This window comes from Narcine bancroftii, chromosome 2 (assembly GCF_036971445.1).
Source record: "Narcine bancroftii isolate sNarBan1 chromosome 2, sNarBan1.hap1, whole genome shotgun sequence".
Taxonomy (NCBI): Eukaryota; Metazoa; Chordata; class Chondrichthyes; order Torpediniformes; family Narcinidae; genus Narcine; species Narcine bancroftii.
The window spans coordinates 188495235-188510062 of record NC_091470.1 but is presented as its reverse complement, the minus strand read 5'-3'; the positions used below and the strand labels follow the sequence as shown (position 1 = coordinate 188510062).

General features: G+C 48.1%; 1 protein-coding gene across 3 annotated transcripts; it reads left to right on the top strand.

Annotated features, from left to right (window-relative positions):
- The first annotated feature begins 526 nt into the window (after window positions 1-526).
- On the top strand, window positions 527-12843 carry LOC138754806 (E3 ubiquitin-protein ligase TRIM39-like). Of its 3 annotated transcripts, XM_069919647.1 has the most exons (7): window positions 532-1186; window positions 1920-2015; window positions 2750-2980; window positions 4933-4955; window positions 6940-7055; window positions 8744-8814; window positions 11465-12843. In XM_069919647.1, the coding sequence occupies exons 1-7, from the start codon at window positions 857-859 to the stop codon at window positions 11753-11755; spliced, it is 1158 nt and encodes a 385-aa protein (XP_069775748.1). In that variant the 5' UTR covers window positions 532-856; the 3' UTR covers window positions 11756-12843. The 3 variants fall into 3 exon arrangements, with proteins under 3 accessions (XP_069775749.1, XP_069775750.1, XP_069775748.1); XM_069919648.1 differs by lacking the exon at window positions 11465-12843 and having other exon boundaries at window positions 527-1186; window positions 8744-9178; XM_069919649.1 differs by lacking the exon at window positions 8744-8814 and having other exon boundaries at window positions 529-1186; window positions 11465-11695.
- The last annotated feature ends 1985 nt before the right edge of the window (window positions 12844-14828 follow it).

Below are 14828 nucleotides of genomic sequence, written 5' to 3'. Positions count from 1 at the left end.
GTCAGGATGTGTGTCTGCGTGTTTTGCTCCGAGGACCAGAGAACGCTGTTTTGTCGGGTTGTACTTGTGCAATCAGATGATAATAAACTTGACAAATCAATGAATCTACGGACACCATAAGCCTCATGAGGCAAGGTTAGCAGTTCTTTGGAGCGAATAAGGATGGAGAGGAGACTTACAAGATTATGAGAGCTAAAGATGGGTGGACAGCCAGCACCTTTTTCCCAGGGCTCGAGTAGCAAACACCAGAGGACATCTGTACAAAGTGAAGGGAGGAAACTTTAGGGGAGATGTCAGGGTTACACAGAGTTGTGGGTGCCTGGAATGCCTTGCCAGGGGTGGAGGTGGAGGCTGAAGCTTTAGGGGGCATTAATGAGACTCTTAAACAGGCACATGGATGGAAGAAAACTAGAGGGTTATGAAATAGGGAGGGTTTCGGTCTTTTTGGTAGGGAAAGAGTGGTCTGTGTTGCATGATTCTGTTAGATTCTTGTGCAATAGAACCAGTTGCAATTCCTTGCGGGCTTCCGGCATCGAAGCGCCGCCTGTTGGCCAATGTTGGGGTCTACAGCAGAGCTCCTGGAGACGTTCAGTGCGAACGTCGTTGGTTCGAGCCCAGCGAGTGACCAATGTTACGGGGAGGAAAAGCTATTTTTTTTTAAAAATGACAAAAGTAACACCAGAAGACCTTGAAGGCAAAGGTCGAGGAGGAGATGGTGAATGAAGCAGCGGTCAGGGTTTACAAAGTGGGGTTTGCCTGATCTCGGGAAAAGGATTTTGCCTCGGAGAGAGAATTGGAAAATATCATCAATGAAACCACCTGCTCGCTCTGCCTCGAGTTTTACAAGGACCCGGTGATGATAGATTGCGGCCACAACTTCTGCAAAGAATGCATCCTGGATTACTGGGGGAAGCAGAAGGGGAAGATCGCTTGTCCCAAGTGCCGGGAGGAGTGCCCCGAGCAAAGCTTCAGGATCAACCGCTTCGCCGCCACCATGGTGGAGAGCGCCCGCAAACTCCGCCAGCAACACCGGGACGCGGGAGATCCTCTCTGTTCCCTCCACGAGGAGAAACTCAAGCTGTTCTGCGAGAGGGACAAGGCGGCGATCTGCGTGGTCTGCGCCGTTTCTCAGGAACACAAGGAGCACAAGATCAGTCCACTGCGGGATGTGGCTGAAATCTACAAGGCAAGTATGTAATCTACCCGGCAAGGATATAATCTGCTGGGCAAGTATGTAATCTATCAGGCAAATATGTAATCGACAAGGCAATATGAAATCTAGATTCTGATTCAGATTTCAGACATATTGTCAGAGTTCATACAGGACATCACATACAATCCCAAGATTCTTTTCCTGAGGGTCAGGCAGAATTCCCACGTGTTGGTAATAAAACCGTTCACACCATATTCATGTAAACAAATAAAGAAATGTAAACAATCAATGCAATACAGAAATAGAAAAAAATCAATGAAGTGCACGTCAAAGTCCTTAAATGAGTCCCTGGTTGAGTTTGTCTTTAAGGAGTCTGATGGTGGAGGGGGAACAGTTGGTCCTGAACCTGGTGGGTGCGCATCATGTGGCATTGATACCTTTTTCCTGATGGCAGCAGCGAGAACAGAGCATGTGCTGGGTGGTGTGGGTCTTAGATGATTGCTGCTGCTCTCCGATAGCAGCGCTCCCTGTAGATGTTCTTGATGGTTGGGAGGGTTTTGCCTGCGATGTCCTGGGCTGTGACGCTCTGGGAGATCCGGTTTCCTCCCGCCCTCCACAAACATACAGGGGTTTGTAGGTTAACTGGGCAGCATGGGCTCGTGGGCCTGTTACCGTGCTGTATGTCTAAATTAAATTTCTAAATTTTTACACATTCCATTCAAACAAAAGGAGAATGTATTTATTAACCCTACTGAAATACTTTCAGGGAAAGCTGCAAAGTGCATTGGAATTCCTCAACAACCAAGTGGATGAGATTTCTAAATCTCAGGTCAATCAACAGAGCAACGTGGTTGAGCTGAAGGTGAGGCTCAAAGTCAGTCAAGATACCTTTTTTTTTAAATCAGATTTCAAGGATCCTTTGCTGTCATGTAATAAAATAGGTGAAATATTACATAAAACGCAACAGAGTCAGCCATTAGGCAGACAAATTTGCCCTGAGCAGAAATTGCCCGGCGCCCATTACAGTCAGAGAGAAAGAAGCAAAAGGGAGTCCCTTCAGAGTCACTCAGTGTCCGTGGATTTGCCTCTGGCGCTCCCGTGGCTTCTGCAGCCGCACAGACACCTGCTCGATCCACTAGCAACTCAAGCTCCAGATCCTAACCTCCGCCACAGTCAGTGCCTGAGGCCCTTCGGGAACCCTTCTTGCCCTCTCGAATCCCTGCTCTGAAACCAGGCTCCCAGGAGCCGGTCTCCAGCAACTGGTAGCCTGGTGTGTGGGTCACCCCGACAGCAAGTCGCTTGTGTGGATGCCTCAACCGCTGAGCCTCCATTGGTGTTTTGAGCATCCCCCCCCCCCCCCCCCCTGCCCCTATTCTGATTCCAAAAAAGACAAAGCAAATTGTCACAGTGAGGAGCGTTGGGGGTTGGGGGGAGAAAGGTTATTGAAGACAGAGCCTCATGGGCAGGCCCATCCACAAGGAGCTGTGAAGAGTCACTTTAAACCGTGAGTGGGTTAGGATATGGTGAGCAGTGAAGAGAGAGAGAGGGTCAGTGCCTCGCTATTTACATTCGGACATTGAGCCTTTACACCCACAGAGACAAGCGGACGACATGCGGAAGTACGTCGAGTTGGAGTTTACCAATCTCCGGCAGTATTTGCATGAGGAAGAGATGGTCCTGATGAACAAAGTGAAGCAGAAGGAGGACGACATCCTGCAGCAGTTGCAGGACAACCTGAGGGTGGTCTCCGTGGAAAACTCTGCAGTGAACCAGCGGATTTTGGATATCCAGAGGAGGATGGGCCTGCAGGAGGCAGAGCTGCTGAAGGTGGGAAAAGGTCATGCCTCCTAACACCCAGCACCAATGGAGTCAGGGCAGTCAGGAATAGGTAGCCCAATAATGGTATTCAGTGGAGGTCTTAGCTCTCTCCTAGTTAAAGTAAGGTCTTTGACAAGGTCCCACATGAAAGGTTAGTAGGAAGGTTCAGACGCTAGGTATCCATGGTGAACTGGATTTGACAATGGCTGGATGGGAGAAGACAGAGAGTAGTAATGGATGATGGCTTCTCAGACTGGAGGCCTGTGACGAGTGGTGCCTCAGGGATCGGTGCTGGGACTATTATTGTTGTTTGTCATCTCTATCTATGATTGGATCATGTGGTAAATTGGATCAGCAAGTTCGCAGGTGACACTAAGATTGGAGGCATTGTGGACAGCGAGGAAGGTTTGCAGAGGGATTTGGACCAGCTGGGAAAAAATGGCAGATGGAATTTAATGCAGACATGTGTGAGGTGATACATTTTGTAAGGACAAATCAAGATAGGACATACACGGTAAATAGTCAGACACTGAGGAGTGCGGTAGAACAGAGGGATCTGGGAATACAGATACATCATTCCCTGAAAATGGCATCACAGGTAGACAGGGTTGTAAAGAGAGCTTTTGGCATATTGGCCTTCATAAATCAAAGTACTGAGTACAGGAGTTGGGATGTTATGGCAAAGATATAAAAGACATTGGTGAGGCAAAATTTAGAGTCTTATGTGCAGTTTTGGCCACCTAACTACAGAAAAGAGATCAATAAGTTAGAAAGAATGCAGAGAAAATTTACTAGGATGTTGGCTTGACTTCAGAAACTGAGTTACAGGGAAAGGTTAAACAGGTTAGGAGTTTATTCCCTGGAGCATAGAAGAACGAGGGGAGATTTGATAGGAGTATGTGAAATTATGAGGGGTATGGACAGAGTACCACTAAGGGTTGGTAAGATACAAACCAGAGGGCATGTGAAAGGGGAAATATTTAGGAGGAACATGAGGGGGAACGTCTTCACACAGAAAGCGGTGGGAGTGTGGAACGTGCTGCCAGCTGAAGTGGTGAATGCGGGCTCAATTTCAACATATAAGAAGAATTCGGACAGGTACTGGATGGGAGGGTATGGAGTGGACACTCTAATTTCCTTCCACTGTTTGAAAAAAACGCACGGGGGCGGAGGGGTTGTTGGTCAATTGGGGTGTTTGGGCGGCAGGGGCTCGTGGACCGGAAGGGCCTGGTACACTGCTGTATGTCCACATTTAATTTAAAAAATATTAAAATTTAAAAAGAACATAAGAAATAGCAGCAGGAGTCAGCTATTTGGTCCGTCGCGCCTGCTCCACCATTCAATGAGATCATGGTGATCTGATGATGGGCTCGTCTCTACCGACCTGCCTTTTCCCCATATCCCTTCATTGCCGACTATGTAAAAATTATCCAACCTCGTCTTAAATATATTGACTGAGGTCACCTCCACTGCTGCAACGGGCAGCAAATTCCACAGATTCACCGCCCTCTGGGAAAAGCAGTTCCTCCTCATCCCCCTCCTAAACCCTGGATCTTGAGGCCATGTCCCCCAGTTCTAGTCTCTGCCACCAGTGGAAAAAAAACTCACCTCCCTCAATCCTAAAATGGCTTTTTATGGTTTCTGTTATGTCCTCGGTAGGAGTGAAGTACAGAAGAAACCAATTGAGTCGGGAAAATGGATCAGCTCATGATTGAATGGAGGGGCAGACTCGATGGGCTGAATAGTCTATTTTTTATGGTTATATGGTGAATCTAAACTTGACTGCTTCAGGGAAGGGGCCCCGTAAACTTTGAGCAGAGTCCTAAACCAAAAATAAAAAGGTTGAGGATGTCTGGTCTCGAGTCAGAATCATCTGCACACGTCAAAGTGCAACTGATGCTTTTGCAAGGAGAACGTCTGCATCAGTTTATTCTCTAACCTTCTCCGTTCTTTGCATCTAGGACGTGAAAATGGCACTTGAAGGGTACGTAATCCGTTCCTTCTCTCCTCTTTCAAAGTAAATGTTTTTTTCTTTTTGGATAAAAATCAGTTTGCTTAGTCCTTGGAGTTAAACAAGTCTGCAGACGCTGCGAATATAGTTTGATACACAAACGTGTCGAAGGAACTCGACAGGTCTCGCAGACACCAGAAAAAGGGGAGACCACCACCCGTTGGAAGTGAAGAGGAAACCAACGTCTCGGGCCTGAGCCCTTCCTCAGGCGGGCGCCTGAATGAAAAGGTGGGGGGGGGGGGCGCGGAGGTGGAAAAGAAGGGGCAGGGGTAGGAGTATACAGGCCAACAGGTGTGTATGGGTGTGAGGGCAGAAGAGAAAAATGCTGAGGCGACACGGGGAGGGGGCGGGAACGAAGGGTATGGGGAGAGAGACAAGGGAGACAGAACCGCCTCCTCCCCCGATCAGTTCTCCTCTTTCCCTTTCCTCTCTTGACCTCCTATCTTTTGACTCCACCCCGAGTCTTTTAATTTAGGCGTCCGCCCGGTGTTTGCTCATATCTCGGGCACGAAACATCGGTAAATGTACCTATACCTCCTATGGATGCTGCGAGACCGGCCAAGTTCCTCCACCATTTCTGTGTTCTTACATTGATCACAGAGAAGACCAGGAATTGCCTTCTGTGTTTCCCTTCTCCTGAAGCCGGAACGTGGTGGTGGGCGAATCCTCCACTGACTTGTGCCTCTCCCATTAGTACACCGGTCAGTCTGTTGTGAGTGGATTTTTATAACGGCATGGTAACTCGGACAACAGTCTATATTTTGTATGAGTTTTGTGTCTCGTTTACCTGAAATTTACCCAGTTAAAAACAGAGTCTTATGTTTAAGATTCAAAATTATTTTATTGTCATGTAATCAAAAAGAAAATCTAATATTACACAAAATGTCCTTTAGTCTACCGCAAGGCAAAGATTCACTATAAGTAGAGACTGCCCTTTACAGTCAGAGAAAAAGAGCAAAGAGGCCCCCCCCCCCCCCCCCATCACCGAGTGTCTGTGGATTCGCCTCCCCAGCCTTCAGTTCAAACCATCGGCAACCTGAGTTCCAGGTCCAAACCTCCGGCCTGATCAGGAAGCCCATGCCGCCCCCTCACGTCCCAGTTCCGATACCCTTCAGCCAGTCTCCAGCAACCCGCAACCCGGCGTGAATCGCCCCCTCCCAGCCCCCCCACCAACCGCACTCGCCAGCAGCCCGCGTGGGTTCCATGCCTCGGGTCAGCAACAGCCCCGCCACCTGTGTGTGCCTTTCAGCCGCGGACCCCCGCCGCCGGTCTGCCGCCGTGGTCACTGTCCCATGCGTCGTCTCATAGGCATCTCCTCCTCAAACGGGAGGTGGTCTCCCCTTTTTCTGGCGTCTGCAACCTCTCGTGGCCGCTGCTGAACGCAGACGCGGCCACGGTGGGTTGCGGGATTTTAAAACAAACTAAAATTGTTCCTTTAACAGGCCGTTCAAAGCTGGTAGAGAGCTGACGGCTTTGGAGGCGGGCAGTAGAACCCAGTAGAGCAGCACCGGGCTTCTGCTCTCTGTTGCCCCAGGTCCACTCCTGTGGCAGCTCGAGCAGTGCCATGGATTGGCATGGAAAGGTCTTTTGAAGATCCAACCAGAATAGCTCGGCTGATTTGTCTCTGCACTGAATTTACGCCACGCTGCTGGAGTACCAGCAACGCGCGTTCGAATCCACGCACTCCCCCCGTGTCTGCGTGGGTTTCCTCCCACCCTTCGTACCAGTCAGTGGGGTGTAATCGGGCGACCTGTTGGGGTGCTGTATCTCTAAATTTAAAATGCAAACATTTTAAAGACTAAATTTAAAGTTTTAAATCTCAGTTTCAAATTTAATTTTATATTTCCCCCCTCCCCAGTAAAATAAGAACGAAGGGTTTTATTTGATACTGGTATTTCAAAAAGACTCTTGACAATTATGTTCAGTTAACCCTGCGCAAATATTGTTCTTGCCACAGTGCCGAGATGCCCTACATCAAACCTGCGGAAGTGCGCGTTGATCTGAAACTACACGAGCCCATTGGGCCTCTGCAGTACATAGTGTGGAAGCGGATGTTGAGAGTCATCAACCCAGGTACGGTCGAGTCATTCATCCTCAATGTTTGCTGAACAAAGGGTCCTGGGAGTCCTCGTGCAGGACGGCCTGAAGGTTAACTTGCAGGTTGAGTCGGTGGTGAAGAGGGCAAATGCGATGCTGGCGTCCATCTCAGCAGTTTCCCCTTACAGCAGGGGATATGTTCCAAGACCCACCCACCCCCCAGCCGATGCCTGAAACCGAGGATCGTACCGAACCCTATACAGGGTATGTGCCACTTAACGACCACGATACGGATTTGGATTGGGCATTATGTGATGTGGACGGTGTGTGAACACCATATTATACACGTAGCAAAGCTATATGGGATACTGTAGAGTACCTGTAAACTTTTTATTTGTAAGTAGGGATCAGTATGGGGTCCAACATGGTGGTGCGAGAAGGAAGCGGGGCAGTGGGGTCAGTGTGGGGACTGATACAGGGCTGTGGGGAGAGAGCAGGGCAGTGGGATCAGTGTAGGGTCCGTCACAGGGCTGTGGGGAGAGAGCGGGGCAGTGGGATCAGTGTGGGGACTGATACAAGGCTGTGGGGAGAGAGCGGGGCATTGGGATCAGTGTGGAGACTGACACGGGACTGTGGGGAGAGAGAGTGGGATCAGTGTGGGGACCAACACAGGACTGAGAGGAGATAGTAGGGGCAATGGAATCAAACTGACTCTGAAATATAGAGAGAGCAAAAGAAAATCTATAATGTGCAAAAGTGCGAGTCCTTGAATTGAGTTTGTTGTTGGAGGGGGAGCAGCTGTTCCTGAACCTGGTGGTGTGAGTCTTGTGGAACTCATGCTGCTAGTAGCAGCGAGGACTGGGAGGTGTGAATCTTTGATGATTGGGGCTGCTCTCCAACAGTGTTCCCTGTAGAAGTTCTTGATGTTAGGGAGGATTTTATCTGTGATGTCCTGGGGTGTGTCCACTACTTCTTGCAGGGCTTTATGCTCAGGGGTATTGGTGTCCCTGTCAGAAATAAAACTTCTCACACATGAGTCTCTTTAAAACTGATGACACGACAAGCTTTATTTACAAGTCTGCAGAGTTGGACTCAACTGGTTTCTCACCAGTTAAGCCCCGATACATACAGTGCATTGATTTTTATACCTTTATTATTTGCCCTTCCCCTTCTTATTAAAACTGTTTTAATTGGTTAGTATTACAAAAACATTCTAAGTATAACTGCATTATTAATTATCACGTTCGTTACGTACGCTGTGAACTCTACATTCACTGAATTCTGTTTCTCACACTTCTTATCAATCCTTTGTCTCCTGCATGTCTCTCACTATGACCATGAAAAGATAGGTTTAAAAAAACATATTCAGCAGCTCCTTCTGTCCTTGACTGCTAGTAAACTCTCTGTCCGTTCTGGCTTCCCTGTTTATGATTAATCATCACATTTTAACTTAAGTCTTTTTAACCTAAATTCTCTATATCACAGTCCCCGCACCAGACCATGATGCAGCTGGTCAGCACACTTTCCACCGCACCTCTGTACAAATTTGCCAGGGTTTCTGGTGTCATACTGAATCTCCTCAAAATCCTGAGGAAGTTGAGGCACTGACATGTTTTCTTCACGATGCTGTTGGTGTGTTGGGTCCAGAAAAGATCCTCGAGATAGTGATCTTTTGTGACATGTTGATGACAATAAATTCTGATTGTGATTCTAACCTGCTTCAGTTCCAGCCTCCCTAACACTGGACCCGGAGACGGCCCACCCCCGCCTCATCCTCTCCGAGGGAGACACCCAGGTGAGGCGGGGAGACTGGCGCAAGGTGCCTGAGCTCCCCGAGCGGTTCAGCTTCCTGCTGAGTGTGCTGGCTCAGCAGGGCTTCAGCACGGGCCGCCACTACTGGGAGGTGGATGTGAGTGGCAACACGGCCTGGGACGTTGGCGCCACAAAGTCCTCGGTGACGAGGAAGTCCATCCCAGAGTCTGGCATCTGGGCCGTGGGGCTGTGGGACCAGGAGTACAGCGCCTTCACCAACCCGCGAACCTCCTTGTCGCTTGACGTCACCCCCGAGTGACTGGGGGTCTTCCTGGACTACGAGGAGGGCCAGATATCCTTTTACAATTCCGCCACCATGGATCACATATACACCTTCACTGACACATTCACCGAGACCATCCATCCCTACTTTAGCACAGAATGTAAGAGCAACCCACTGAAGCTCCTTGCTGTTGAGCTGTAGAGGTGCAGATGGAGTTCTGTCTGAACGCCTGTACCCAGATTCCCTCCCCAAAAGGGGATGCTTCCATGTGTCCTGTCAGACTCTGGCTTTACCCTACCCTCAATTTGGTCTATGTGTCGCCTGAATCCAGCGTGCTCGTTGAATGAAGTGATAGGAGAAGGTATTCAGTTTCACAATCAGTTTATTACATAGTAAAAGAATAAAGCTTAACAGAGCTCTGGTTCAGACGTTAGTTCATAGATCACCTTCTCGGTGAGCTATTCCCCAAGACTGACTCCTACTGTCCAGTCTCTTCTGTTTATCTAGATCAACCTTGTTACATTGACCAAGAGTTGGCTTTCTTTGATAGACTCCTTGCATAAGATTTACCTCAAGCAATTTCCTGCTCTGCAATGATCTATGGTGTAGACCTCCTATCTTAATTCTCCAAGGCCAGAAAATTCTGTTGTTTTAATCAACACCTTCCACGTATTCTTATGACTCCTCATTTCTACGCAAGTGGTTTATTCATTTTATTTGTCTCTGACATTCTCAGTCACTAATCCTTGCAATACACTTATCTTCCTGTCATTGGCCTGTTTCAGAATAAATCACTGTCCCTGTGGTTCCTCCAACCTCATCCTGTCTAACTTCTCCTATCTGCTATCCTGTTACTTCCATGTGTGCCTTTGATGCTTTCTCTCTGGACTTGTGCTTTACAATTAGCAGTTTAGTGTAACCTTGGGGATTAAAGTATTTTCTCTCTTTGTATTTGGAGGCAGCAAATTCTACACATACTATAATCAGCCAACTTTTCTACATACTGTGGCTGTTACTTAATTGCATTAATATTTCCCTTAAACAGTATAATTGAAGTAAATAGTAAATTGTTACATAGTAATGGATTAATGAATACATAATGAATAGTACATAGGCATATTTTCCATGATTACTTTGGTTACCTTGGTTCCAACAGTCCTTAAGCTGATTGAACCCTAACTCTGCTCTTCTGTTCATTCTCAAGATTCAAAGTTCCTTCTATTGTCACATAATAATGTAAAAAAAAAATCAATAAGCAGTGAAATCCCCAGTATTGGGGATACATCTATGGGGATTGCAGATACTGGATATGCAAATTTTCCGGTTGCCTGAGACTCACTCTTCCAATGCCCAACTAATACACCTGCATTAAGAATACACAGTTTAAAAGACAAGAGCCAGTGGATCAGCTGGCTCTTTGTCCTGGGCACCGCCATTTTATTCAAACAGGCAGGGCACAACCAGGGCTGGCTGAATATTTGCTCCCATCTTCACCAAAGCGTTGTGTGTTGATTCACAGATCATTTACAATTTTAAACTTTTATTCAAATTTTTATTTGTTTTACATTATTTAAATATATTTATTTCCTTGATTTTTTTTTTTGCCGGTTACCTGGGTTCCCCAGTTGATTGAATTCCAGATACCGGGGGTTTTACTGTACATGATATGTTTCAATGTTTGACCACCATAAGGCAAAAAAAAGAGTTGCCATGAGCATTCCCCGGCGCCCCTAATAACAGGAGAAAGAGAAGCAAAAGAGAGTCACTGAGTATCCATGGATTTGCCTCCAGCGCTCCTGCAACCTCTGTAGCCTCCTGTCCGATCCGTTAGCAATCTGAGCTCCAGATCCGAACATGATCAGGAAACTTTCAGCGCCCTTCTCGCCCTCAGCACCCTCTCGTATCCCAGCTCCAATACCTGGTTCCCATGAGCCCGTCTCTAGCTGCCCGCACAGGACCCCCGACAGCAGGTTGCCTGCAGCCCACGTGGGTCCATCAGCCGCTGAGCCCCTCGCTGGTCCTCCACCATGGTCACCGTCCTGCAGGGTCATCTCCCAGGCTTCTCCTTCTCAACAGGTGGGTGTTTTCCCCGCTTCTGGTGCCCTGCACCGGTCCGCAGCACCCCAGAGTCAGCACCCCTCTGCTTGGCTGCTGCCAAGCACAGTTGCTGCCATCTTGGGCACAGACCTCTCTGTGGTTGAGGGATTCTAAAGAAAAGCTCCTTTGCTTGCCTGTGCCAGCTGGAAAGAGATCAGGAGATCGTTTGGAGTTGTATCAGTCAAGAATCCAAACATAGGCCATCTATACACATGTGTCAAGAGACGAAAGTTAAAAATATAAATGAAGTTTATTCATTCACTTTCTCACATCACGAATTTTATTCTGTGTTGCAATTTTTATTTAAATATAGAGACACGGCATGATTACAGGCCCTTCTGCAAATTGGAGGACATCACCTCAAACTCCTGCAAATCAAAGGAACACCGCCCCATCTTCTGTCAGGACACCCTCCAACCGGATGGCGTTAACATTGACTTCTCCGGTTTCCATTAGCCATATCTCTTTCTTTCTAGCGCTGACTCTTTTTCCCTTTCTCCTTTCCTCCCCCCCCCCCAGCTCTGCGTCCACAGAGCTAAAAAGAACCCCCACCTTCCTCCAGTCAATTATCCCCTTTCCTGTGTCCCCTCCATTATCCAATTAGCACCCTTTCTCTGTTGGTCTGTGCTCCTCCCCTGGCCTTCTCCCCCAGCCTTTTAATTCAGGCCCCTGCCTGCTTTTCACTCATACCATTCAGGCCAGAAACGTATGGACGCTGTGAAGCCAGCTGAGTTATTCCAGCATTTCTGTGTTTTTACAACAATCACAGCGTCTGCAGGCTTGTTCTGTCCAGTTCCAGTTGCTGCTTCTGACTGTAAAGATGATCTCTCTCTCTCAGAGAGAAAGCCTGTTTGACTCTCTCTGCTTGTAAAACCACATGACCCTCCCAGAACAGCAAGTTCCACTCCAGGCTGTCTGCAGCTCTGACATGCTCTTTCATCTATTACCGTTTTGTAAACAACAATCCATTAATGAAATCTCTTGGGCACTCATCAAAGCTTTTGCAAAGACTGTTGGCTCCAACATGTCTAGCATGAGCAAATCTCCAGTATCTGTTTTAAAGTGTTTTTCTGTGACCTACACTAAAAACCCTTCCCCAATTTATCTCCCAGAAGGCTATCTATATTCTGTCACAGAGCCTCCAGAGCCCTCTCACATCCTGTTTCCAATACCTGGCACCCTTTCAGCCAGTTTTGGGCCAGTCTCCAGCAGCCCACAGCCTGGTGCGAGTCCCTTGACCACAGTCGCCAGCAGCCCGCAGCCTGCATGGGGTTCCTAGTCTCGAGTCACCTATGACATGAAATTGCCTTCTGCCTGCTGTAAGGGAGACAAAAAGTCGCCATTAGTGCCACCCCTAACAATAGGAGAGAAAGAGAAGCAAAACAGATACCCTTCAGAGAGAGACACATTGATTTCCAACCCCCCCCACCCCCCACCCCAACGCTCCCGCAGCCCCTGCGACCGTTTAATTCTGGGAGATGTCTCCTGTAGTCATCTCCGTAAATCTCAGTGTTAACACAAAAACTTCACACCCTTTTTTTATTTCCTGAAACAGTGGATCTTTGCAGCTGTTTTCTCAAATGAGCTACATGTAAAGACATGAATAGTTACTTTTATTGCTTGTATGGTGCCCATTCACTGCTGATTTGGAGCTGTTTAAAAATTGTTAATTAAAATGATTAAACAAACAAATCGTGAAATTTTAATCTTCTGCTGTGCCATTTCAGTAAGTTGAGTTAGAAACGGGAGCAGGATCTGTCGAGCCTCCATTCAATAAGATCATGGCTGGTCTGGCTGTGGACTCGGTTCCACTTTCCCGCCTGTTCCCCATAACCCAAAAGAGATAAGCCCGTCAAGTCTGCTCCGCCATTTAATCATGAGCTGATCCATTTCCCCATTCGGCCCTACTGCCTGGCATTCTCCCCATACCTTTTGATGCTCTGGTTAATCAAGAACGTATCAATCTCTGCTTTAAATACACCTAATGACCCGGCCTCCACAACCTGTGGCAATAAATTCCATAGATTCACCACCCTTTGGCAGAATAAATTCCTCTGCATCTCTGTTTTAAGCTGACGCCCTTCAATTCTGAAGTTGTGCCCTCTTGTCCAAGACTCTCCCACTGTGGGAAACATCCTTTCTGTCCATACCTTCTGTACTGACAATAACCACAGCAGCAGTGCGAGTATAAGACAGCTTTAATAAACTAATATGTATACTAATAGGTCTTGCCTCTCTGCGAGACAAACCCGGAAGACTAGACTGTAGCTCTGGTCACTCACCAGAGTGACCTAGTGGTGTAATTACATATCACCACACCTTCCAGCATTTGAAATGTCTCAATAGGAACTCTTAATTCCCTTCATACATTCAATGAGACAGCCTCTAACTCATTGGGCGGAGAATTCCACAGATTCATAACTCTCTGGGAGAATCAGATCAGATCAGAAACTATTTAATAAAACTGAAATGTAATATTACATGAAATTGCCTTTGGTCCGTTAGTGGTGCCCGGCACCTCTTACAGTCAGAGAAACAGAAACAAAAGAGCCCCCCCAGAGTTCGTGGATTTGCCTCCCATGCCCCCGCAGCCTCTGCAGCTGTGCAGACTCCTGTTCAGTTCATTGGCCACCCGAGCTCCAGATCCGAACCCCTGACACGATCAGGAAACCTTCAGCACTCTCGGGACCCTTTCTTGCCCTCAGTGCCCTCCTGAATCCTGGTTCCAACACCTGGTTCTCATGAGCCAGTCTCCAGAGTGAGTCCCTCGACCGTAAGTTGCCCACGGCCTTTGTGGGCCCTTCAGCCACTGAGTCCCTCGCTGATACGCTGCTGTGGTCACCATCCTCTAGAGTCGCCTCTTCTGCTTCACGGGGGGGGGGGGTGTTCTCCCTTTTGCTGGTGTCCTGCGCTAGCTCACTGCTCCCCCCACCCCGAGTTGGCAACCCTGCGTGAATGTTGCAGAGCACAGGCGCCGCCACCTTTGGTTTAGACCTTCGTGTTTGCAGGATTAAACACCGTTGGCTCATCTGAGCCTGAATGGAGCCGTTGGCGTTAAGGCCAGCTGATGGCAGCAACGAGAACAGAGCGTGCGCTGGGTAGTGTGGATCCTTGATTGCTGCTGCTCTCCGACGGCAACGTTCCCCATAGGTGTCCTGGGCTGTGTCCACTACCCTTTCGAGGAGTTTACACTTGGGGTTATTGGTGTCCCCACACCAGACCGTGATGCACACTTTCCACCACACAACTGTAGAAATCTGCCAAGATTTCCCATGTCGAACGAGACTTCCGCGGGTAGTTGAGGCGCTGCTGCCTTCGTGATGCCATTAGTGTGTTGGGTCCAGGACAGGTCCTCCGAGATAGTGACTCCAGGAATTTAAATTTGCTCATCCTCTCCACCTCTGATCCCCAATGATCACTGGATTGTACACCTCTGGCTTTCCTTCCAAAACTCTACAACCAGATCACTGGGCTTGTCGACATTTAGCGTGAGGATGTTGTTCGTACACCATTTAGCCAAGTTTTCAATCCCACTCCAGTATGCTGACTCAACCACCCCCCCCCCCCACCCCCCACCCCCCACCCCATTATACAGCCCATTACAGTGGTATAGAGAGTGTAAAGAGCTCCGAGGAGAGGGAGTACCTTTGGTGCTGATAGCTGTGTCTCACTAAGGT

Excerpts from the sequence above, each read along its gene's own strand:
- LOC138754806 (XM_069919647.1), top strand. The coding sequence starts at position 857 with ATGATAGATTGCGGCCACAACTTCTGCAAAGAATGCATCCTGGATTAC. Across the intron at positions 2,016-2,749 it reads GCAACGTGGTTGAGCTGAAG|AGACAAGCGGACGACATGCG; the intron begins GTGAGGCTCAAA and ends TTACACCCACAG. Across the intron at positions 8,815-11,464 it reads TCTCCGAGGGAGACACCCAG|AGACACGGCATGATTACAGG; the intron begins GTGAGGCGGGGA and ends ATTTAAATATAG.